The 26,346-nt window shown below is 36.2% G+C and overlaps 1 protein-coding gene across 6 annotated transcripts in view; it reads left to right on the top strand.

Moving 5' to 3' along the window:
* Nucleotides 1-26,346, top strand: part of ARHGAP12 (Rho GTPase activating protein 12) — a 110,680-nt gene that overhangs the window by 67,211 nt on the left and 17,123 nt on the right. For 2 of the 6 annotated variants that reach the window (XM_061178049.1, XM_061178032.1), the window contains 5 exons: nt 3,195-3,275; nt 9,489-9,614; nt 12,872-12,946; nt 19,968-20,029; nt 24,103-24,184. In XM_061178049.1, coding sequence (XP_061034032.1) covers nt 3,195-3,275; nt 9,489-9,614; nt 12,872-12,946; nt 19,968-20,029; nt 24,103-24,184 — 426 coding nt within the window. Of the gene's footprint in view, nt 1-1,967; nt 2,109-3,194; nt 3,276-9,488; nt 9,615-12,871; nt 12,947-19,967; nt 20,030-24,102; nt 24,185-26,346 lie in introns of all 6 variants that reach the window. The other 4 variants (XM_061178003.1, XM_061178022.1, XM_061178012.1 and 1 more) reach the window with 4 other exon arrangements.

Raw genomic sequence — 26,346 nt, 5'->3', positions numbered from 1 at the left:
ATGTGAGATTATAGTTGTTGGAAATTCATATAGCAAGTTTAATGCTAGGGTTGAAAGTTTGTTCCTTCAGAGAGGATTTGCTTTTGTTTCTGCCAGGTGCCTGGGGGAACTAGTATGCTGTGAATATTTGAAACTAAATTTTCAGTTTGCGTTTTCACAGGCCACCTAGGTAGTAGTCATTTTGGATTGCATGAAGAGTGGCTTGTTGTGTTCTCCCCCAGTTTCCCCTGATTAGTCCTGTGATTTTCCTGGAATAAAGGGCCAAGATTTGTTTCTGGTTCACCCCATAAACTGCAGGTATAATTCTTTGGGGTCCCCTTTCTTTATTGTGGGACTCACTGCCTTAGGTTGTTCCGAGTCCTGTTCCCCAGCACTTCTGCATGGCCTTGAAAACTAATGTTCTAGTTCAGGATTTGGCACATGCCTTCAAGGAGGAAGCTGCTTTTTTATTCTACTTACCTTTCTGGATTCTTCTTCTTCTTCTTTTTTTAAAATAAATTTATTTATTTATTTATTTATTTGGCTACGTTGGGTCTTTGTTGCCGCACGCGGGCTTTCTCTAGTTGCGGGGAGCAGGGGCTACTCTTCATTGTGGTGCGTGGGCTTCTCATTGCGGTGGCTTCTCTTGTTGCAGAGCATGGGCTCTAGGCACGCGGGCTTCAGTAGTTGTGGCTCGCGGGCTCTAGAGCACAGGCTCAGTAGTTGTGGCTCATGGGCTCAGTTGTTCCACGGCATATGGGATCTTCCCGGACCAGGGATCAAACCCATGTCCCCTGCATTGGCAGGCGGATTCTTAACCACTGCACCACCAGGGAAGCCCTCCTTCTTTTTTTTTTTGATGGTTGAATAATATTTTCCTGTACAGATTGCCTTCTTTTATTCTGTTTCTGAAAGATTTTATTGTACCTCTCCTATATGAGCTTACATTTTAAGTGGTCTCAATTAAATTAAAATAAATCCTGATTTTTGAGTTAGGTTTTTCATTTTTTAAAAACATTACTGTTACAAAACATATATAGCTCACTCTACACAAGGCTTCTGTTAAGTTGTCTATGTCAGTTTTTGTGAACATATTACTAACATTAGGATGTTTACGTATGTTACTTCTACAGCATTGAGAATCTACATATCTTAGTGTTTCAGACCAAATTATGGTAGAAAATCCAGTCTGATTGAGTAGAATTAATTGTAGAAGCTATTTTACCTGAACGTGACCCTGGAAGGGTCATTTGCACATTAGAGTTAGCCTAGTAAATATTACATACTGAATTTTTAAATCTTTCTGTATTGTGTTTGTATTTTCTCAATATTATTTTTTCTTCTTTCAAAGTGTAGTTTTGAATAGTTTTAAGAAGCATTTGGTTGAGTTAGGAAAACTTGACAATAAATTAGAACATAAAATAGAGTGTTAAAAAGCTAGTGTCTTTTCTCCCCCCATCTCCATCCCACACGCTTTAAAAAAAATAGTTCAAGATATATCTATTGAGCACTTTATGTGGGGCATTTGGCTAGGAACTTGCAGTAAATAGGTGAGAAGTTTCAAGAATCTCAGTCTAATGAAGTGCCCTCACCTCCTGCTTTGCTTACACATAGATGTGTGTACACACACACACACGCACCCCTGTCATTTTTTAACCTGATTTCAGTTCAAAAGCAGCATTAAATAGAAGGCAGCATTTTATCTCTCAGTCTGAAAGCATTGTCCTCAATTTCATTATAGTAAATTTTTCTAGGCTTGCATTAATGCGATAAAATAACTTACTAATTTCACCTTACCACTTACAGTGTACCATTAGAAAGACTAAACAATTTGTTTTGAAAACTAAATATTTAAATATATTCAAGATATATTAGTATGTATAGCCAAATAAAGTCAATTGCTTAGATTTTCAACTGCTGCATATATATATATATATATATATGTATGTTCAAAGAAGAAAAATCCTTATGTTTCTGACTATTTATAGCTTCTTTCATCAGAAGAAAACTACCACAGCATTTGTTACAGCCAGTCAGATAGTCAGTGTGGTTCTCCTCCAAGGGGTTGGTCAGAAGAGTTGGATGAACGTGGGCATACCTTGTATACCAGTGACTGTACTAATGAAAAGGTACTTTCTTTTTTTCTCATCTAGTTTTCTTGGCAGATTCCTCTCATAAAATCATTGTGTACTGAAGCTTTAGTAGTAGTTTTAAAACTCATGAAAATATTTTCTTGTAATTCTGTAATCATGTCAACTGACAATATGAAAACTCAGTGTAACTACTTATTCATGGTTTTAAACTGCTTCCAGTTTACAGTAATGTCTGTGGTGTCAACCTGTTTAAGACAGACCCTTTGAAGAGTAGACCCATTGAGTGTCAGTCTGCTTACACTTCTTCAGTAAACATATTTCTTTGTGTTTTTCTTGGGGAATAGTGTTTTGGGAATAGTTTTCTCAACATGCTGTTATGACATACCACCTCACTTCCTACACTCCTTTTTCTTTTATAACCAAGTTACATAAAACAAAAACCATGAATCTAGTATTTTATGATTAATTAACTAGTTTGAGAATGCATGTTGAAATTTTATGTGTTTATCATCAGAGAAGGTAACGGGTTGTTGTGCTAGTTTAAAGAATAAGACCCTTGGGAATAAATGGAGATATGCTTTTTTTTTTTTTTTTTAATTAATTAATTATTTTTGGCTACATTGGGTCTTCATTGCTGCACGCGGGCTTTCTCTAGTTGCGGTGAGCGCGGACTACTCTGTGTTGTGGTGCGCAGGCTTCTCATTGCGGTGGCTTCTCTTGTTGCGGAGCCCAGGCTCTAGGCGTGCGGGCTTCAGTAGTTGTGACACATGGGCTCAGTAGTTGTGGCACATGGGCTCTAGAGCGCAGACTCAGTAAGTTGTGGTGTGCAGGCTTAGTTGCTCCACAGCATGTGGGATCTTCCTGGACCAGGGCTTGAACCTGTGTACCCTGCATTGGCAGGCGGACTCCTAACCACTGCACCACCAGGGAAGTCCCTAGTTTACTTATTTTTAACAAACTTAAAATGCAAGTCTATTAGTATAGGTTTGTTATATTTCTTTTGCAGTGGTCTTGAGCAAGTAGAATAACATTCATAAGAATGTCATCTAATATCTCTGGTTGTATAGGCTTAAACTCAATTTTATGTACATTTAAAATATAACACCTGTTTTGTCTTTATAGTGGCTCAAGCATGTTGACGATCAAGGTAGACAATATTACTACAGTGCAGATGGATCTCGGTCAGAATGGGAGTTGCCAAAGGTAATAAACATTAACACTGGATTTCTGTTTAGAAATAGTAGATGAAATAATATCTGAAAATGGTTACAGCAGATTCACTTTTAAATTTTTATTCAACTTCTAAAAAGCAGCAAGACTAGTTTTTTCAGAATTCATCGAGAATCCTTTGGCTAAATTTTTCTGAGATGTGCATTATCTGATAGCTATATAATACTGATAATCCCTATTTAAAGATTCTTTTGGTTTAACTTGAAATCAGTTTTTCATTGTTCCTGGATACAGTGTCCCCTTCAGTGCCAATAATGCCAATAGTTCCCTTGAATATATTGCGTTTTCTACATGAAGTTGGTCTTATATTTATTTTTTTAAAGAAAGAAAAGCAACTCAGTATTCAAGTTTATTCTTGTATGTAGATGTGTGTTGTAATTGAGTCAGTCATCAGCAGCTTGTGGCAATGAGATCTAGGGTCTCACTGGCTCTCTCTCTTTAGATAAGTGCACCAGGGCTGAGTTTATCTAAAGCAGTAGGTTTCATAGTGGTCATATACTTATCACTACTAGTATTCAGATAATTTTAAGTGAAATCTGAGCAAACATTTAAATTTTAATTGGTACATTATTTTAATGTTTTAGAAGACAAGTGTAAGTAGACATATCTGTAGTGTCAATTACCAGATAGACTTTAGTTTTCTTTGTCCTGGAGTAAGTCAGTTTAAAGAAAAATATTATTAGTATAAAGATACATGGATATAGAAAAAAAATCATTGAAATATAAAGTGCAGTGGATAGTGTAAACTATAGACAGAGGGACAGGAAGGTAACGAATATTAAAGCATGGTTAGGAGAAATGGAAGATGGGTGGAAAGTTTCCTATATTCATATATCAGGAATTCTAGAAGAAGAAAATGGAGGAAATGGTAGAGAAATAGTATTGGAAAGTATTACTTCTGGGAATTTTCTAAAACTAAAGGAAGGCATGCATTTTTAACTGGAAAATATGCCCTCAATACAGACCAGAAGAGAGAAAAATAAATACACGTGTTGACAGATTTTACTGGATCTATGGAAGTTCAGTAGAGGAGACAATCTTAAAAGCCATCAAAGGGTAGACAGCCAGATTACCTGTGGTGTCAGATTGCAGCATTGGACCCATTCCTTACCCACTCCTGTATCTGTGCTGTCTGCTGTGTACCTTTGTAGTGGCCTCCCGCTGTGGATGGGGCGTATTGTCCTGCTGTTACCATGACTGAATCCAGTCTAGTCATGTGACTTGCTTCCACTGGTGGGACATGAGCAAATGTGTCACAAACATGGTATTGAAATGGGCTTGTGCGCCAGGGCTTGCTCTTCCGCTTCTGCCACTGCCATGAGAGGAATGCACCAGGTTAGCCTCCTGGACCCAGAAGGAGTAAATACATTTTAAGAAAATGAACAGAGCCTCAGAGATCTGTGGGAAAATACAGACGATCTAACATTCATTTCATCAGAAATCCAGAAAAAGTGGAGAAAGAGTGTGAGGCTGAAAAATATATGCAGAAACAATGTTTGAAAACACCCAAATGTGGCAAAAGACAAATCAACAGATTCAAGAAGCTGAATAAATACTAAACAGGATAAACTCAAAGAAATCCACATCCAGATGCATTGTAATCAAATTTCTGAAAATTAAAGACTTCCCTTTTTCCTCCTCCAAAAAAAAGTCTTGAAAGCAGCTCAGTGAAACAACGCAGTACCTGTAGGGTAATAATGATTTGAATGGCAGTGGATGTCTTATCAGAAACCATGAAGCCAGAAGGAAGTGGTGTAACATTTTACAAATGCTGAAAAAAAAACCTGTCAAGCCATAATTGTACATCCAGCAAAAATATCCTTCAGGAATGAAGGTGAAATGAAGACATTTTCAGATGAAAGTAAACTAAGAGATATATTACTAGCAGTCTTGTTCTCAAAGAATTGCTATAGGAAGTCCTTAAAACAGAAGAGAAATGATAAATGAAGATAACTTGGAACATTAAGAATGAAGAAAGTACAATGGGAAGGGTGAATATCTGAGGAGAGTTTTGTCCTGAGTTTTAAAAATTATGTTTGACCTTTAAAACAAAAATTATAACATCTCTGAAGAAGTATTCATTGTAGGCGGAGATGATATTTAAAACAACTATATCATAAGGAGGGGAGAGTAGTGTGATGTAATTGTTGGTAAGGTTTCCACATTTCACTTGAAATAGTAAAATGCTGATATTGGTAGACTGTGAGAAATTAAGTATGTACATTGTAATCCCTAGAGCAAGCACTAAAAAACTGTAACAAGAGATAGACTCAAGAAACTATAGGTAAATTAAACTATAATAGTAAAAACTCCTCAGGGTAGTCCACAGGAAGGCAGGAAAGGAGAAACAGGAATGATAAACAGAACAGAAAACAAATAAAATAGACTTAAATCCTAACATATAAATAATTACATTAAATGTAAATGGTTTAAACACAGCTGTTAAAAGATTCTCAGAAATGACAGAAAACCATGACCCAACTATATGTTTCCACAAAAAGATCACTTCACATGTAATGATATATTACATCATGCTAAAGGTTATTTATCATATAGTCATCAGTAAATCTCATACTTCATCGTGCGATTACAGAAGCTTTGCCAATAGAGTTAGGACCTAGACTATAACTTTCCCATCAGTGTTTCTATTCAACAATAAAATAAGAAAAAAAATGAATTGAAAGATTCAGTTGTTCTTTTGATTATTAGAAAATCAGGAGATTCGGCAAACTGAAGAGTGATGATATTAAAATCAATCTAAAAACTACCCATGTCTCTAATAAAAAGTCAATTTGAAAATGTGATAGGAATAAAGATCTTTTTTACATTAGAAGCAGCAGCAACACTAAGAAGAGTCATAACTAAGAATACACCTGTAGAAGGTTTGTAAGATCTTAATGAAGAAAATTTCAGAGCAGAATTGAGGGACATAAAATTGACCTGAAATGGTGCAATACACCATTATGACCTTGGGTGGGGACACTTAATTTTATAAATGTCCCCATTGATCTGTAAATTCACTGTATTTCCTTTTCCTGTTGCCGTCCCTACCTTTTTTTTTTTTTTTGAACTGATGCTAAATTTTATTTGCAAACAAAGGTTTATGAAGAACCAAAATATTCCTGAGTAGGGAGAATCTGGGGGCAGGGATGGGGTTCCTGCTGTAGTGATTAAGTTGTGGGCACATGTGTAGAGAAATAGACAAGCAGAACAGAATAGGAATCTCAGATGTGGCATCACAAATCAACAGATAAAGCATGGGCTGTGCAATAAATGTTGCGAAGATTATTGGTTATTCCCATGAAGAAATGAAATAAACATAGATCTTGACTTCACACCTAGTAATTAATTCCAGGTAGATGACAGTTGTCAACATAATAAGCAAAACTTTAATGGCTAAAGAATGATATGTCAAAGAATATCTTTGACTTCAGAATGGGAAGGATTTCTTAAACAAGACTGTATAAGGAAAAATTATAAAGGGAAAGATGGACAGATATAACTACATAAAATTCAACAGAACACCTTTTGATACAAAAGATACCATACACAAAAGGCAAGAGATGAGCTTCAGACTCGGAAAAGCTACATTCAACTCACATAGCTTACGAAGCCTTAGAAGCCTAAATATATAAAGAGCCTCCTGGTTCTTTCTGTACACACTAGTGAGAGAGAGAACCCAGTCAAAAATAGGCAAAATATATGACTAAGCAATACAGAGAAGAGGAGATTCATGAAATAAGTATTTGAAAAGATGTTCAAATTTATAAGTAATCAGAGAATGAAAAAGAGATAACATTTCACTCTTCTAATAGAATTTTAAAAATTTGTGCACATGTACATACATTTATTTTATATACACAAATGCATATAAGTTCAACAGTACCAAGTAGGGCAGTCCAAAGTATTATGTTCTGCTGGTAGAAGTGTAATTAGTACCACCACCTCGGACATGTCCATTTATAACAGAATGGTTAAATCGTGGTATCTGCATGTAATGTAGTGTTACATAGAAGTGAAACACAAATGAGTTAGAGCTGCATACTCACCAATATGGACGCAGTTTTTTTTGTTTTTTTGTTTTAATAAAAACGTATTGAGTGAAAAAGCAAGTTGAAGATTGATGCATGTGATATGATTCCACTTATATAAAATCTAAAAGCTTACAGGTACTGTGTATTTATAGATACATACATATGTACTAAAGTGTAAAGCATGTGAGAATGGTGAGCACGGAACTATATGGTACTGTCGGGGAGGGAGGGAGAGGAATGGAATCTGGAAGATGTCTTCAGAGGACTCTAATATTTTTTTTCTTTAAAAAAAAAAGGTACCTGTTTTATGTTAGATGTGCTGAAGCTTGTGGTGGGTTTTTATTATAATCGCTGTTCTTTTGTATGTTTGAAATAATTCAAATAAAATCGCAATTAAAATTCTTAAAAGAGAAAAGGTGTTCTAAAAAGATTTCTAAAATGTTGTTTTAGCCATCTTGTTTAACTAGACGTGTGTGTGTGTGTGTGTGTGTGTGTGTATTTTAGCTGTGGTGTCATCTTATTTTTCTTTTCTCTGATTATGTGACACTTTAGTTTTGTTTTCTGTCTACACTAGATTTTATATGACATTTTATTGGTGCTTTATTTGCTTTTATGAACATACTGTTGCCTAATAAAATTACCAGCACCTTTTAAATTGTGAATATTACCCAGTTTAATTTTACATTATTTTTCTTGCCCCTTGGAAAGGATTTCTAAACAACTGTAGTTATACAGCTCAACAGCTAGGGTAGGTATCCATTAAAGTTCATACACAAGCTTACACGCAACTACACATTTTAATTATTGCTAACGATGATTGTCTGGAAGGAGCTCTGCTTAATAACTCGGTCTCTTTTCACTTAGCGATTTACAGTGCAGAATTTTTTGGGGGGAAGCCTTTAAGCTTTGCCTTTGTTCATTCTAGAAATGATCCCTTTGTGAACTTCTGTGACAAATTTTAAGATTGCAGCTTGTTAAGCAACAATGAATGAAAAACATATACCCATATGTGATTGCCTGGCTTTGGCAAATTTTTAATGTAAAAAACAAAGTAACAGCTTTGGAAACAGTTTGGGGGACCTGTCTGGACTCATTTTGGAAAGTGAAAAAATGGCATATTATGGAGAAAGATGTTGGAAGGTTTTTAAATATTAAAAACAATATAAATAATAATATATTACTGAGATTTAGTAGTATAACATGTAATGAAACATAATTTCACTGAAATTACGAGTCATTAAAATTTAAGATTTACTGGGCTTTTTAGAGAAGTAGATATTAGGTATCCTTTGGTTTCAGGAGAAGAATGTATCCCTTAAAAAGTAGATGAATTTTCTTTTGTTATTTTATTATAATTTATTATTTATAATTTATTAAAACTGCCTGTATAAAACAGCATAACTCTTAAACCTCACATTTCTCAAATGTTTATGCCTGGTGGTCTACTTGACATTTCAGACACTCACAAGACCTAATACCTTATTGATAATGTGTTCTTAATTTTATATTTCATTTTCAGTTGGTAGTTATTACTTATCCTTTGTACACAACTGATATGTTCAGGATTGGTGTTTGGAACTAGTACCATCTCCACCTTTTGACTTGGTTATGGTTTACCACTTCAGAGAAACAGATAATAGTGTGTTTGGCCTATATATGGAAAGTAAAAGTAAAAACAAAAACTCCTTTAAATGCGAGAATACTGTTGTATATGAAAGCATCATTAAAAAAACCTGAACCACAAATTGAATTCATGTGGATTTTCGAAGTAGAAGGAACCTTAAAAAATTAATTTGTCCAATGACCTCATTTTATAAATTATGACTACTACTATTTATTGAGAACCTATCAGGGCTACATCTGGCACTTTTTATACTGTTTAATCCTTAGAACTCTATTATATCTGTTTTATAGTTGATGAAACTTAGCCTTGTGGAGATTAAGTGTTTTGCCAAAGGTAACATTAACTTGGTCTCTCCAGTACCCAAATCTCTGATCTTCTTGATTGTGTCACAGTGCTGGTCAAAGATGAGAAAACTCAGGTTAGTGTCACATGGTGAATTTTGCCTAACACCATGTGTCACTTGGAGCCAGCATGTTTAGATTCCACTTTTGTTTCTGTTATTTATGAGGTATAATTTGTTTTCTTTAGTATAATGCCTCATCTCAGCAGCAAAGAGAAATTATTAAAAGTAGGAGTCTGGACAGGCGGCTGCAAGAACCAGTAGTGTTAACAAAGTGGAGACATAGCGCCATTGTGCTGGACACCAATGACAAGGTAGGACCTTCTGAGAAAATCTGCTGCGGACTTTGCCAAGTTCTTTATTCTGTATTTTCTCCTCGGCTGAATCTCATACCTTGGTGATGACTGTTTTATTGTATGTCATATCAGTTTGTCCCCAAGTGGGGTTTGGTTTTGAAGTTTTTTGATTTTTGCACAATGGACTGACTTACATGTGGCATAACGATGTGTTTCGTGATACATTTGGGCCTAGTAGGTGACAGGTGTTTTTTCATCGTCTCTTTTTAAAGTCACATATCCGTTATTGTTTGTCTTCAATCTCTAGGAGGTTTAATGGTAAAGACGTTTAACTAACTTTCCCATCCCAGGGAAGATTGGAGCCCTGCTCCTCCTGTTTCCCTAAGTGCTCTTTGCACAAGTGCTTCTGAGAAGTCATGTTCTCTGTTTCAAATAGGGAATGCATTTTGATGCAAACATGAGATTGGAAAAGCCATGAAGTTTTGAATTTCCCTGTGAGTTACATCTTTACATTGTGCCTTCATTTTGGGGATAGAATAGGAAATTAGTACGAATTTGTAGAACAGCAGACATACTAATGTTAAAATCTGAGGGTGGTGGCAACACCCTAAAGCTAAAATATTTGTCGCTGGGGACTCTCTGTTATTTTACCACCAGGCTGCTCCTTTGACATAATTAATAGGTTTCCTCCATTTTTAGGTAGTTAGTGAAAACAGGGTGAACTCTCCTGAGGCATATTTCTCTGTGTTTGTATACTTTCAGTCTTAAATTCTTTTCTAAATTATCTCAGTCAGTCAGACAAGTACTTCGAATTTCTACTTGTAAGGATGTTATGTGGTTGAATGTAGGGGGCATATTAAAGGAATGAAATTTTGGAGTCTGTCTATTGAAGAATGCTTGAAAATATTGGGCTGGCCAAAAAGTTCATTCGGGTTTTTCATAAGCGCTTGTGGGAAAAACCCGAACGAACTTTTTGGCCAACCCAATATACTAGCATTGAGGTTAACCTGTGTAGGTAAGAGTCCTAGAGATTTTAATAGAAAAATTCATTTAACTCCAAGAACCAGATTACAGTTCAGTGTATACAGAAAGCTCCTACTGTATGTAATGAAAGCTCTAGTGCAAAAGCCGTTGTTGAGCCAGCTCTACTGCCTCTTCGTACTAGAACAAAAAGGATGGTTATTTTAGTGATGTAGACTTAAAATTCGTTACTCCCTTACAGTCTTTCTTGAGATTCATTTTCAGTCTATTATTAGAATAACCTGCATGAAGTTCTTATTATATATCCTTTTTCATCTAATTGTTTCAGCCTGTGATAACATGATTTTCTTGAGACCAGAGCTCTTCTTATTTTTGGTAGGCATGTCTTCCCCCGCCACCTTTATAAATGGAGTCATAGATAGCTACTTCACCAAGTAAACTCTTCTATTTATCATCACACAGTATACACGTTTTTAAGATTTGAGATTGTAAAAGAGAGACTATACCAGAACAAACTAGCTGATCAATATATGATAAGGGGTGAAATGCGTATAACTTGAAAGGTAATCAGAGAAACCTAATACTATGTAGAGAATGTCGTTATGATGATATGGGTCCTAATTCAGTTGCCAGACAACCTTGGTGGAGCTAGGTGTGTGTGCGTGTGTGTGCGTGTGTGTGTGTGTGTGTATGGATACATCTGTTTGTTTCTGCCTATGTATGATTTTTACTAAAACCTGCTGCTTGTAGACATTTAAGATGTATTTATATATGCATATACATTTATAAGTATACATAAACAAATGTGTAAATGTAAAATTGTTTGTTTATAATAATTATAATTGTTGTGTTTACATTATTACTCCATTTGCTATGGTTTTCATTTCTGTAGGACTGATGCCATGAAAAATAAGTTATAATTACCATTCATTTTATTCAGTTACTTATTTTCTAGTTTATGGGTCATCAAATCTTTCCTCTTTTTCTCAGAGTGTTTTCATATTAGACACTTTTAGAAGTCAAGAAATTGAAAAGTAAAACATCTGAAGCTGTTAGAAAAAATACTTAAATGAGGCTAAACTGATATTTGGACATTAAATGTAGTTAATTTTTATAAAGATATATTTGATAATGATTTTAATGTTTTCTCCATTTATAGTGTAGGTCTTGGATTTTAAGGTTGTTACCTTCAAGGATTTTCCCTGTACAGTTTCACTGCTACCTGGTTTCTGTATTTACAAATTGTACAGGATATAAACCTGAAGACTTTTTTTCTAAGTGAATGGATTTTATTAATGGTTTTTTGTATTGTGATTTAATACAAATTCCCAGGCTTATCAACAGTACGTTATCCAGTTTCATAAGTATAGTAAAGTAGATGATACAGATGTGAAGATGAATGTCCAAGTAAATTATATGGTTTTATAGGAAAAATAATAATAGACATTGGCATATGATTTTCCTAATTCTCTTTTCCTGAAATTATTCAAAGCTTCTAGGAGAACAGAGAAAAATAGAGCTTGGCTGTTGGTACCAAAAAACGTTTTTTTCAGTCTTATCCTCCATGAATAGTTTTACAAATATCTGAGGTAGAAATCACATACCATGTTTTAATATTGACAAAGCAGAATTGCTTTAAAAATGCACATTATTGGTTTGTTCCTATTATATATTCTTGTAGGCTTAGACATTAAAATATTTCTTTTTTTTTCCTGGTGAGTTATTAATCTGTAAATCTGAGGTTTCTTCTTTGCATTTTAAACAATCTTGCTTATTTCTAATAATTGGAAAGTTAGCTATAAATTACATTAAATATTAATAGCAATTTAATTTAATTTCTTAATACAAGTTCTCATTCTGGCAGTTGCCAAGTAGTTCCTTTGACTATTCCTTGCCTAATCCTACCAGGATTCATACCAAGAGCACGTTAGTATGGTGACTGTTACATTTTTATCCGTAAGTGTTCAGATTTTACTTATTTTAAATATGGTTAATTTAAGCTCATGCAACATCATGATTTTAAGGCAACACGCATCATTTCTTTTGAGTAATTAATTACGTATGTGGTATTTAAATTTACTGTAATTGGTATAAAATATGCCATATTTCATAAACTTTATGACATCTGTAGTTTTCACATCTGTACCATATTAGTTTCATAGCTGAATATAGAAGGGAAATAACTAGGAAAAAATTTTTCTTAGCCTCCGTTATTAAGCTTTCCCACTGTGAGTAGAGGGAGAAATATAATTATATGAAATAGAGTAACATTTTTCATTACTTATTTCTTGTAGGAATCTCCAACTGCCTCAAAACCCTGCTATCCTGAAAATGAGTCTTCTCCCTCTTCACCAAAGAACCAAGATACAGTTAGTATGATAGCAGCATATAGATAATATAGTCCAATTATTTCAATCAATTTCAGTAAATTAATTTTCTCTAAGTGTAATGTTTAAAAATATCTCTTGGGCTTCTATTAAATTTCATTGGTCTTTCAAAAAATAATCAGATAATAGGTTTAAATTAAAAATCAGATTTTATTGATTTAAAAATTCCCCCTTTTATGCAAAATATGGTATCTTCGTGATCAACTTGTATACCATATTTGTAAGCAGTGAATTTATGTTTGGCTTTTAAACATAAATATAAAAATCCCTGGAGCATACTGTCAAATTACACTTTACCCTTCCTTCCTCAGGCCAGCAGTCCAAAGGTAAGAATCATTTCCCTCCTTCTTAACGAGCTTAGATGCCTTTTTTTCCCCGCTCAGCTGTCAAGTGCATTGCCCAGCCTAGGCCAGGTAATATTGGCGATACAGCGACTTCTCTTTAGTTATTCATTCATTCATTCATTCATTTATTCATTTATTTATTTGCTGCGTTGGGTCTTCGTTGCTGCGTGCAGGCTTTCTCTAGTTGTGGTGAGCGGGGGCTACTCTTCGTTGTGGTGCGCGGGCTTCTCATTGCAGTGGCTTCTCGTTGTGGAGCACAGGTTCTAGGTGCTTGGGCTTCAGTAGTTGTGGCATGCGGGCTCAATAGTTGTGGCTCACGGGCTCTAGAGCGGAGGCTCAGTAGTTGTGGCGCACGGGCTTAGTTGCTCTGCGGCATGTGGGGTCTTCCCGGACCAGGGCTCGAGCCCGTGTCCCCTGCATTGGCAGGCAGATTCTAAGCCACTGCGCCACCAGGGAAGCCCTTCTCTTTAGTCGTAGCTTTGGAGGAATTCTCCTTGGTCTTGGTGTTTGCAGCTCCCCCCGTCCCCAAGTCTTCCCTGTGACTTGCTCCTCCTGCTTGTCCCCTCCAGTGGCTCTCCTTTCCTTTTAGCAGGAGGACTCAACTTTGTGACGAGGTCTGCAGCACGGCGCCTGTCCCAGGTCCTCGTCCCCCCTCCTTGCCCCCCCCTTGCGTGTTCTCCTGCCGCCCCGCTGCTCTCCTCTCTGCAAAGGAGCCTGTTCTTCAGCTCCAGGCCCTTCACGCCCTGAAACCCGTCTCCCCCCACGTCTTTGCCCGGTCAACTTCTGGTCATTCCTTAGAGCTTGGTTCAGACTCGGAATTTTCCTCAGATCCTCTAGATTTGGTCAGGTTTCCCAGTGATACTCTTAATAACATTTAATTATATGTTATTTGATTCCATAAAATCGAGTAACTCTTCTCATTTCCTATTTCTTGTAGGAACTTCCAACCCTCAGTTAATGTCTTCCCCACTAGACAAGGGAAAGACTCCTTAGAGCAGGGCCAGAGTAACCCCAGCGCCGTAGAGCAGCTGTTCCGTGGAGTTCTGCCGAAATGAAGAAATGAAACTTTTAAAGCTTTCCAGAAGACAAACTTTTATTGTTACTTCCTTAATTTTAAGAAACTATAGCAGACTCTTGGTTATTAGGATACCTCTGATTTTCTACAGGCACAGGTTTTTCACAGATGCTCTTTTCTCCATCCCCTGAGCAAATCAGGTCTTCTGGTTCCCATCACGTGTTGTCCAGCGGTCCTGCTGACATCGCTCGGGCGGGTTCCCTGCCCACCGTGGTCCTCAGCCTCTCTGCACCTACACTTAATCTTGTGCTGACCAGTGGGTGACCCCTTAGGGCCTGCCCACGCTCACCTCGGCATAATAGCAGCTCTTCTTTTTCTCTGAGCTCTCAAGTCACTGATGGCATTAATGGTGTGAAAGTTACCTCGTGTGCCCCTCAGCTCTCTGCTAAGGGTTTAAACTCTGAAGGGACTCAGAGAGAGAGGGGCTGCTTTCTAATAGTTTTTATCTTTTGCGTTATTTAACACAGTCCTGGGTGCATGAACATTAAATAAAGATCAAAGTGAACGTGATTTTAGTGGTTTTGTCAGGATTTCCTGTGTGAATGTAAGGTGCTATTACCGCAGTATTCTTAATCTATCCATCCATCTAGAAAAGAAGCAGAAACCCTTTTTAACTTATTTTAAATATGGGTAATACGTAACTTCTGAGAAGACCTTTTATGAATTATTTACATTTTGGTAAAAGGGAATTTCTCGGTAATCCTGGAAACATGAGTTTATAAATGTTCGCATGGGAGTTACAAAGGACGGTTTGCAAGTTATTTCCCCGGGCAGTTACCCCTTCCTCAAGAGCTTGCCAGTCACCTGACCGCCCCGGACTCGGGGTCCCCTCTCATGGCCATGGCAGGGAACTGCCTCAGCAGGATTGTGTTTCGTTCTTCATTCGCCTTCAGCTGGAAGACAGGAGCGGCTCTGTTAATGTTGCCGATGCTGCTCTGTTTCGCTGTAAGTGTGCAGCGTCCTCCCCCCCAAGCCCCGGTCTGGCCCCCCAGGCTTCTGCTCCCCGGAGCCTCTTTCCTCCTGCAGCCTCTGCCCCCTCTTCTCTACGTGCCCTGTTTGAACGGAGTCTTTTGCCTGCCTTTCCCACTCTTACCCAGTTAATACAAGCAGATTTTTTTCTTTAGTTCTTTGTGAGTTAAAATCTGGTTGGTGTAAAGCCTTAGTGGTAAGAAAAAGAAACTGACATCGTAATCAGTGTTAGTTACCTGATGGCATCTTTAAATCTCTGCAGATTGCCTATTGACCTCTTGAATCTCTCTTTTTTTAATTAAAATATGACTAACATACTACACCGTTCACCCGTTTGAAGTATACAGTTCAGTGGTTTCTAGTATGTTCGGATAAGTGCACCCATCAGGACAGTCATTTTAGAGCATCTTCATCACTTCGAAAAGAAGTACTCGTTGCTGTCACCCCTCTACTTCCACATCCCATCAAGCCTTAAGCAGCCAGTAATGTGCTTTCTATCTCACGAGATCTGCCTCTTCTGGACACTTCACATGAGTAGAGTCATAGAATACATGGTCTTGTTTGACAGGCTTTGTTCACGTAGCATAGGATGTTTTCATTCAGTCTCCTCTAATCAAACCAGATTAAAATTTCATCCCTTAATATAAATTTTAAACATGTTCATTTTTTCTTGTTGTATTTCCAGTTTTCAAATGCATTGTTATTTTTCATAGTCACTTCAAGTCCTTTTTTGAAATAGGTAGTGTATACATTTTTTTAAAATTGATATTTCTCTAAAATCTGACTGCAGCATGGATTAAACAGGATTTTGTAGGCTGATCTAAGAACCTCATTCTATTTGTCCCAATGTGCCTATGAGGATGTGCATTTTAAAGTTCTCATTTACTGAATACTGAATACAATTTTAAGTATATAATTTGGAAACTTGAGCTTTTGACCTTGTGTTTCCAATTATGGTATTAAAATGCTTTACTCACTTTGGAGAAAAGGACATTTCAACACGTTCGTTACCAAAAGGGTTTAGTGGACAAATAGGCTAATTTTTTTTCATTGAATATTACTATTCTAAAGCCTTTTTTAAAAACATGATTTAAACAATTTTTTATAACACTGGTTCTTTAAACATTTTTTTTTAATTGAGGTGAAATTCACATAACATAAAATTAGCCATTAACCATTTTAAAGTATATAGTTCAGTGGCTTTAGTGTATTTACAATGTGTGTAGCTGTCACTCCTGCCCAGTTTCAGGAGACTTTCATCACCTCAGAGGGAAACCCCTACCATTAAGCAGTCACTGCACCTTTCCCCACCTCTTCTCCCCTCCCCTCCCCATGGCAACCTCTAGTTTGAAGGTCTGTATGGATTTACCTGCTCTGGAAGTTTTATCACACTGGTTCTTTTTCAACATTATATCACAGGGCAAGGTTACTCACTCTGTATAGAAAGAATCTTTTTATTACATGATTATAACATGATTAACTGAAGATAAAGATTTTAATGGGAGGTATTGACTTTGATATATAATGATTATTACCCCAAATTGGGAAATGCTTATCTTACTAAATGAATGTAAAATCAATTAGAAATTCTGGAGCCTGCAAAGTGATTATGAACCTGTGGAAGTTTTCCCAGATTACTCAATAGAACTGACATTTTATTGTTTTCTTGCCTTAATTAGGATAGGACAATCTTACTACAATATTTTTGGTTAAAATTGAACCATATTTTGCCAGTTCATATTAAAACATTCCTGCTTATTTTCAACACGAAGTTTCCTTTGGAGTATCGACATATTTAGACTAAGAAATATTCATGTGTGAGTATGGGCAGTTTTTACAGGACGTAACAAGGTATTTTTATGAAGTTATTTTAGTAAGCTACACAAAAACATTGGTTAACTTTGAATCATGTTAAGTAGAGAAAAGTATACCAAACAGTATGAAATAATAATCTGCCTAAATTTCCCCCTGAAATCTACACCTGTATAGCCAAACCTATATCTGCCTGCTTGTCACTTTTATGTCAAATTCAGAACTTCAGTGTTTAAGAGTTAAAGCTTTATTTTCTCCATCACTGACCTTCTCTTACATTTCTTGGTAGTGTGATAGCACGGCTGCTTTGTTGGTTAATTACTTCAACAAACATGTGTTGAGCCCTGGCACCATGCTAGCCGCTGTGCTGGGCGCTGTCATACATGGTGAGCACAGCAGATGTGGTCCCAACGCACAGCCTGACAGCAGGTGGCGAATAAATAATATGTAATTGTGCTTTGCATTAGGTGCGACGAAGGAAACAAACTGAGGGCCGTCGTCAGTCATTGGAGGGCGGAGGAGCTCCTACCGGAGGGGTCGGGGGCGGCTTCTCTAAAGATTGTCGTCTCAGCTGAGGGCCCCCAGCTACCCAGCTGCTCAGGCTGGGGGTCTCCCCGATCTTGCCTCTTACCTCCCGTCCCGTCCCGTCCCTGTCAGTTCTGTCTTCCGATTCGCTCTCACGTGTGGCCTCTCTTCACCCTCTCACGGCCTCTCCCTGGGCCAGGCCGCCAGCACCTCTTGCATTGATAGGAATTATCAGAATAGCGTTCCGGTGGCTCTGCGTCACCTGCTCCTGCCTCACTCTTTCCACAGCCCCCTCTCTCTTGCTGCTGTTCCCCTGCACCCCGTACGCTGAGGGAACTTAAGCCTCGTAGAGATGATGCTCTTCCAGCTTCTGTGCCTTTACCCGTCTGCCGTTTCTGTCTGGCCAACTCCTGTTCCTCACTCCTGGGTCAGGGTCTCCGGGAAGCTTCTCTTCCTCCCTGCTCCCCTCTCAGGTGGAGTTAGGGATGCCTTCCTCAGAGCACTTCTCACACCGCGTGGTCATGGTCATTGCATTGGTACATTTTGGACGTGGCACATTTTGTTCTTATTTTATGTTCACGTTAGAGTGCTTACTACTTAGAGCATTAGTGCTTGGGTCTTGGTCCCTGTGAGAACTTCATGAGAGCTCTGGGCCTTTCCCTTGATCGATGCGTGTACATGCACGATTATGTGCAGTGTTGGTCCATCCATGACCCAGGTAAGAATCCCTGATCCAGAGTGTCTCTTTCCCCTTTAGGCATTGGCCGTCTGTCACTGCTGCTGTCCCTTGCATTTTTCTTCCTGTTTGGATGCTGGCATTTCCTTCCTGTCTCGGCTGTTTCACCCTGCATAGTTCCAGCTTTGGTGTTGTTTAATAGGCTTATTCCTACCTCCGCCCTTCCAGCGCCTGTGCTCACATCACCAGTGCCCATCCTCCCAGATTAATGTGACTTAGTTCCTGGATCGTTGAAAGGTTTCTTTTCCTCCCTGCTTCTGATGGTAAATTGGGAAAGTTCTTACGTAACATCCTGTGCATACTTATCACCGTGTCATTGATGTTTTTATTGAGAGGCAACAGAGAGCTCTTATGAAACGTATCAGGCTTGCATATCTAAGGAGATCCAACCTAAGCTTTGTGAAAAAATTATAGTAATATGGATATTTCCCAAGTTCCCAGTATAACAAAAGTGAATAGCATAATAGTTTGTCAGCTTTGTCTATAGATGTGAGTTATTATCAGACCAGGCGAAACTTTCAAACATTATCTTTTAGACATTAGTGAGAAAATAATGCTATGTTTATCTCTCATACAAGAAAGAATTTTTTTTCTAATTAAAGTACATTGAGAAAATAGCTGAGGTAAATAGTTAGAAATAAATTCTGAATGGAGAATATTTTTTCCTGTATGTGTGTGTATTGTGTGTGTGTGTGTTAATTGAAGTAAAATTGACTGCTTTGTCGTTCTCATACAGTGCTCACTAATGGATGATTGCTGTAGGCACAAACTCATTTTGATTAAATTCATTTGACTGTAGAAGGCTAGAGCAATGAGAAAGTGCTTCTTCACTTCCACCTGGAAGAATTTTAAGATAACATTTAACTTGAGCACAGTGACTTTTGCCTTCCTAGGGTTTGATGATAAAGCTGTGTTGCTGTTTTTTACATCAGCTGACTAATAGATCTGGTTTGTCCAGAGCCCAATTTGCCATCTGATAATATGTTTAATGAAGTACATATTGAATTCTTTATGCCACATTAAGGCCAGTTCTATGCATAGTGCCACTTACTTTTAAGTAATTTATTAAATACAGTCACTGCATTTGTTCTACCTACTTATTTTCACATTCTGATAAAGTAGCTTAATATCTTAAATAATTTTCAGACTATACTGTTGTAAAATGACAGCAAAGTAAACAGTTCCTTTTTTGTGGTATTTATAGCATCGTGTCACTTGCTTTGAACAGGAAGTCATAAATCATTTTTCCAGTGCTGACTTGTAGCATTCATATGGAAATTTAATTTGATTTCACCTTATGGCTGCTATTACTTGAGAAGACCAAGTGTTTAATTACAAGAATAACTGAAAAAAACTTTACAGACATATTAGGAAATTACATTCTTAAGGTAGTCTAGAACTAACCATATTACACACTGACTGATCTTTTCTTTTAAGCTAATATTGAGAGTACCAGATCATTTTGATTCAGTCCTATGTAAGAATTTGGACCTCATTGTATGAATGATCTATAAACAGTAATACCTCTATTCCATATCATAGGGTCAAGAGAAATATGGATTATTAAATGTAACAAAAATTACTGAAAATGGGAAAAAGGTTCGGTAAGTACACAGATCATTAATGTTCTCACATGTTTCATCTGATTGATATAAATAAAAACTGAATATAATTATATTCTAGTAGAAGTGATTAACAGGTTCAAAGAATTTCAAATGTATTTTCTAATATGATGTATATAAGATTGTCAGGAAGTAGAGGAAAATTTTTCTTTGTCTTGACGTATTTCTTAAGGTAAGATTAAATTCAGAGGTGATAAGGCAGAGGATTCTGAGCAGGCATTAACTTTATTAAAATTTTTTTTCAATAAGTAATAAATGCACATGACAAAATACAAACGTACACAAAACATGTAGTCAGAAGTCAGTCACCAGCCATCAGTTTCCCTCCCCAGAGGTAACCAGTTATGTCTAGTGAGATGTACTGTCTTCCTCCAGAGATAGAAAATAGATATATTTATATGTGCATAGATTAAATTTTTTTTAACACAATTTTTTAACAGTTTATCTTGGAGATGGTGCTATTTCATTGCATGTACAGCTGGCACATAGTTTTTAACTGCTGCATAGTTGTATGTTGTATGGTTGCATCATTGTTTATTTAACTGTTATTTATTTGAAAGTATGTAAATATACCTGTCTATTGGTAGACATTTAGGATGTTTCCATTTTTTGCTATTACAAACAGTATTACCCTCCGTGTCTTGCACGGTTCATTTTGCAAGTATGTAGATATGCCTGTAGAACATATTTTATGAAAGTGGGATTGCTAGGCCATATGCAGTTGGTCATTTTCATACAATTCCAAATTGTGCCCTAAGGCCCTCAGTCAGTTCCAACCTCAGGAGCCTTGGATTTCTCCATGCCTTTGCCCATTCAGTATGTTGTCAAACTCTTTGATCTTTGCTAATAGAGATTTGAGAGAAAATGGTATTTTTATTTGCGTTTCTTTTTAGTGGGGTAGAGTACCACAAGCCATTTATATTTCTTTTGTGTTGTTGTTGTCGAATTATCAGTTTATACCCTTTGTCTCTTTTTCTGTTGGGTTGTTGGGTTTTTTTGGTTAATAAATTAAGGAAATTAACTCTTTGTAAGGTAAGTTGCATTTTCCCCAGTTTTAAAAAACTGCTGAAACGCTATGGTTTTATAGCCAAAGTGAGATCAGTCTGTTGTTTAAGAAAGAGTTTAAAATTTACATGTAGTTGAGTTTTTAAGACTTGCTTTAATTGAACTGTCTTTGTCAGATTTTGGTACTTGGAAGTTTTTCTTTTAAGTGCTTTGAAATAGCTTTACAAATACTGCAATTATCTGTTCCTGAAGCTGTTCCTTGGTAGAAGTCATGTGAATTGGATCTTTTTTTCTTTCTCCCTTTTGGGCATATGTAGTGCAGATAGGTCTTTGGCCACTTTCCCTGTTTTCATTGTTGTCATTTTTCCTGTGATAGTTTTTTAGATTTTCTACTTGGAATACTTTTTGGAATACTTTTCCTAAGAATATCATCCATTTCATTATATTCAAATTTATTTATATAGAGCTGAGCACAATGGTGTTTTAATTTCCTGTATTTTAGTGTTTATCAAACATTTTGCTCTGAGGACCTCTTTAAACTCTTAAAAATTATTGGTTAGTGCAAAGAACTTTTGTCTATATATAGTTTATCTAGAATTATTTACTGTAAGAAATTAAAACTGAGAAATTTTAAGAATCTCTATTAACTCTTTTAAAACCAATAACCTGTTACATGTTATATTCATGTTAACATGAATAACATCTTTTATGAAGAAAACCCCCTGTATTTTCTAATGCAGAAAACTTCCATGAGAAGCGTGGCATTGTTTTATGTTTTCAGAAGTCTTTACTATTTGGCTTAATGGAAGACACCTGGATTCTCATCTCTGCTTGCAGTCAGTCTGTTGCGACATATTATTTTGGTTGAAGTATATAAAGAAAATGCTCCTTTACATAGATAAAGTTGGAAAAGGGAGGAATATTTTAATAGCCTTCTCAGATAATTGTGCATATTTTTCTGCTACACCAAAACGCCAAAAATGTTAGTTGCAATGAAGATTCTGAAAAACTATCCTTGAACTTTCAGTACTCAGTTACATTAAAATCCATGGGTCTGTGTTGCATTGTGAGTGAATCTTTACCTATGCATAATTTTGTAGCATCTTGTAGGTCATTTGGAAAATACTGGTTTACTAAGTTTGCCTATTTTTCAAATGTTGGCACATTTTATTTTATAATATCAAAGAATCATAAATCAGTAATATCATCATCAACGTCACTAAGTTTTGGAATATTGTCAACCTCACAGTGGCAGATGTGCCAAGTTTTCCAAAATTCTGCTTTCTGTTTGAAAGCTTTTATTTGTTACTGTGAACATATACTATCATTTATTTTCCTTGAAATGAACGGCTCACTTCATTTATTTTTGAGATAATGTCTACCTGCCAAGTAGTCAAGTCTAAATAATCACAGTGTATCCGTCAGTTGTTTGTTCAGGTAAAAATTGGTTCCATGAAAAAGGTATGACTAATTCTACCTGCAACTCAATATTTGGATACTGTCATTCATTCAGTATCCAAATATTCAATATTTGTTCTGAGATATACATTCTACAGTTTTTTTGATTTTGAAAATTAAAAAGTGGAAATACATATATATATATTTTTAAAGTGGGAATATATTTTAGCATTTTTCAGCATAGAGAAGTTAGATATTATCTAAAGAAATATAAGATTGAATATAAAATAAATTTACCAATGAAAATAAATCCTTCCAAAATATCTTGAGATCCACACAAAACAAAATAATAAAATAAAATGAAAATATAATAAAATGATGACAGAACAGGTACCAAACATATGTGTCATATCAGTATAAATAATGTAAATGCACTATATTCATCCATTGAAAGAAAAAGGTGCTCAGACTGAAACACAAAGCAAAACCCAATTCAATATTACATACAAAAGAGACATCTGAAAAATGATTCAGAAAAGTTAAAACAAATAAAAAGGCATATCAAAGGCATAAAAAGTAAAGCAGGAATAGGGATCTTAATAGCAGACAGGTTCAACTCAGGGGGAAGGCACTGAGCATCTTTAAAACGATAAAGCACTGTGGATCAATCCACAGTGAAGATCTCATCATTAGAAATAGCCATTCACTGAGTAAGTAGTGTTAATGACCATAAGCAAAACAACAGGAAATAAAAGGAAAAATAGAGACTCAGTAGGAGTAAACTTTATTTCGCTTTTCAAGTTCAAGTGGACATAAAAAGTCATAAAATAATCAAGTAGGTCTAATTGGTAGATATTAAATTCTACATTCTGAATATGGAGAATAAACCTTCTTTTGAGTGCCTATAAAGTTTTCACAAAACTGGCCATATGTTTGGCTGTAAGGTGAGCCTTAATAAATTCCTGTGGAAGATACATTTGACGTTCATTTTAGCCTGCCAGCAGTTATATTGCCTTATAAGGTGAACACTGGTTACCTCTGGAGAGGGGGTTGAAGGAGAAGAAACGGGGCCTTTTTCTGTATACATTTCTACGTTCAGAGTTTTGATGTAGTATGTGTGTTGATTTTGTAATTTAGGGAAGATTTTTTAAAAGCCTCATTTTAGTAATAGTAACCTTAGTTATCAACCAGCATGTAATTTATACGATCTACCACTTACCTGGTGTAGCCTTATTAGGGGAAGGAAGGTAACTAAGAGATATGAAACAATCTGTATCTACAGAGAATGAGGTAAGATGAGCATGCTTGTCGAATTTTTAACTGTGAATAAGAATTCTTGCCAAATGCAGTGTTCAGTCTGTGTGACTCTAAATTAGTGCCCTTGATCACAAATGTGCTGGATCACCCCCAGTGCACACAGTTAGGTGTGCAGTTATTCTGATAACTTACATCTCTCATTGACTTCATTTGTTTTGGGGCCGTTAAATGATTGTAATTTCCATTAGAATTATATCCCCAATAAAAACAATTAGAATGTCAGTAAGACTGTAAATTGTGGACGACATTGATAACAGCTAAGTAGGTTTTAAGTTGTTAAATTTGGTGGGAAAAACTGGATATGGAGCTTTAATTGGCCATCTTTATCATTACAGAAAGAACTGGTTGTCTTCTTGGGCCGTGTTGCAGGGTTCATCTTTACTGTTTACCAAAACTCAAGGAAGTAGCACAAGTTGGGTAAGTATTTCTTTTCTTTGGAGGCTTTCTACATTTAAATTATGTGGATGGTGTTGCACCTGAACTTCACGAAGTATTCCAGAGTCCTCCTAGCTACCGCTAGCTTGCAAATAAGAGTAAATGAGGTTTTCTTAGTTAAAGATGCATTTTGACTCACAAGAGAAAGAAAAGGGCTACTTAGAAAAGTCTGACTCATATTGTTAAAACCAACCAATTATATTTTATGCATTGAACTGAAAGGTGGCCTTACTACTTGGGCATTAGAGAACAGATATATTTCTTGGTTTGTTTTCAGGATGCCAAAGCTTTCCTGTGTTTGTGACTTGGCTCTTTCAAATATTTAGTCAGAAAATAAGCAGTCATGTGACAAGCCCCACCTTGAATTGTGATCTGACCCTTGGATACTAGTCAGGTTTCCATGTCTATATATGATATCAGCCAGCTTTGAGAAGAAAAAGAAATGTCACCATTACTTGTGGGACTTTGAAGCTTTTCGTATATTTGAGTGTTTACTATCGTTACTCCTTGGTTATTTGTAATACAAATACCAAAAATTATAATTTGTGACATATCATAATAGCTAACATTTTTTGAATGCTGAAAATGTGTTAGGTCCTGTTCTAAGTGTAGAGGATGGTATATATATTATCCTCTTAACTCTGGGAGAGTACTGTTTATCATTCCCTCTCCCCCTGTTGGAGATGAGAAAACAGTTCAGTGCCTCGCTCATGGTCGTACAGGTACTAAGTGACAGATCTGGGTACCATTTTGGCTCCAGGGTCCATGCTCTGGGTATTTCCAAAAAGGTTTTAAAATGAAATTAGTCTAATGTTTTTAGTCTGCTTTATATCCTGCCTTAACCAATATTTCTTACAATTACGGAGTTGATTTAAAATTAACAGGACCTATTGACTTTACGTTTGATAAAAGAGAAATCCATTTGTAAAATTCAAGCAAATTTTAGTCATCTACATTTACAGTGCAACCATGTAACATTGTTCTGAGCCAGGACTGCCACAGAGCATATTAGTCCTCTAATACTCTGATATGGCAACCCCAAAAATCTGCTGGATTGAGCACGAATGTGAACTTTCTGGAATGTTTCTTCCCTTTTGCTTCACTGATGCTTTGATTTGCTCTCTGGTCAGCCAGTACAGTGGAACTGACCTGTGATATGCTTTCCACATTAAAAGATTGAAATTTTTGTTTGACTTGTCTTAAAGTAAATTGATAATTATTTCTCCTTTTTCCCCTGAGGTGAAGCATATGGTACTTTTTTGTTTATATTAATGCATTTCTAGAAGAAGATGCAGTTAAATTTCTTCTTCCTACTCGTGGCTCAACTTTTATTTGAAACTGAGTGAAGTGAATGAAAGAAAAGGAATGGAGAAGCAATTAGAGATTAAAATAATAAAAAAGTTCCTGAAGAAAGCTGGATAATGGTCGTTTGTTTGATAATTACTGACCCCTAAATATTGAAGGTTGTGGTATATACAGATAAAGCAGGTACATAGATCATTGTGGTAAGTGAGGCATCATTGAGGTAGGCAGATAATGTGTGTGATTTAAAGAAAATGAAATTTAAAAAAAAAATGTGAAGATGTTAAGTGAATACCCTGGCACAGAACCATTAGTACAGGCTGGTTGCATTTTATGAAGGTCTCTTGAAGACCTTACATAATTCAGAACTCATAATTAAAACTAATGCCGACAGAGGGTGTGGGGTATTTCTGTTTATCAGCTGAAGTTGTGTTATTGTATTACCATGTGGTAATAGCAGAAGCGTAGCTTAAAATTCACTGAGCTAGCCAATTTTGAAATTGGAGAATTCTTAATGGAGTTTTAACTTTAGAGATTTACTCTTTGAATTTTTGCCTTTAAATAAAATTTTATTAATATGTTGTTAATAATACAGTATATTATGGTAATCATTTCAGGTTGGTATAATTAAATAAAATATAGTCACACGGTGTTTTATAGTCTTAAAAACTAAACAGATATGATAAAATGCTTGTTTATACAGTCAATTCTTAATTTTTATTTTATGGCTAATTAAAAAATCTCAAACTGCCTTGCTTTTTCTTCCCATATGTAACACATATTAAGGGAACGAAAACTAATTTAAGTGGCCTAAGTAAAAGCTAGTAAGATTATTCAAATAA

This window comes from Eubalaena glacialis, chromosome 2, assembly GCF_028564815.1.
Source record: "Eubalaena glacialis isolate mEubGla1 chromosome 2, mEubGla1.1.hap2.+ XY, whole genome shotgun sequence".
NCBI classification, from domain to species: domain Eukaryota; kingdom Metazoa; phylum Chordata; class Mammalia; order Artiodactyla; family Balaenidae; genus Eubalaena; species Eubalaena glacialis.
Note: the sequence above shows the minus strand (reverse complement) of the source record. Positions and strands in the feature narration are given on the sequence as shown.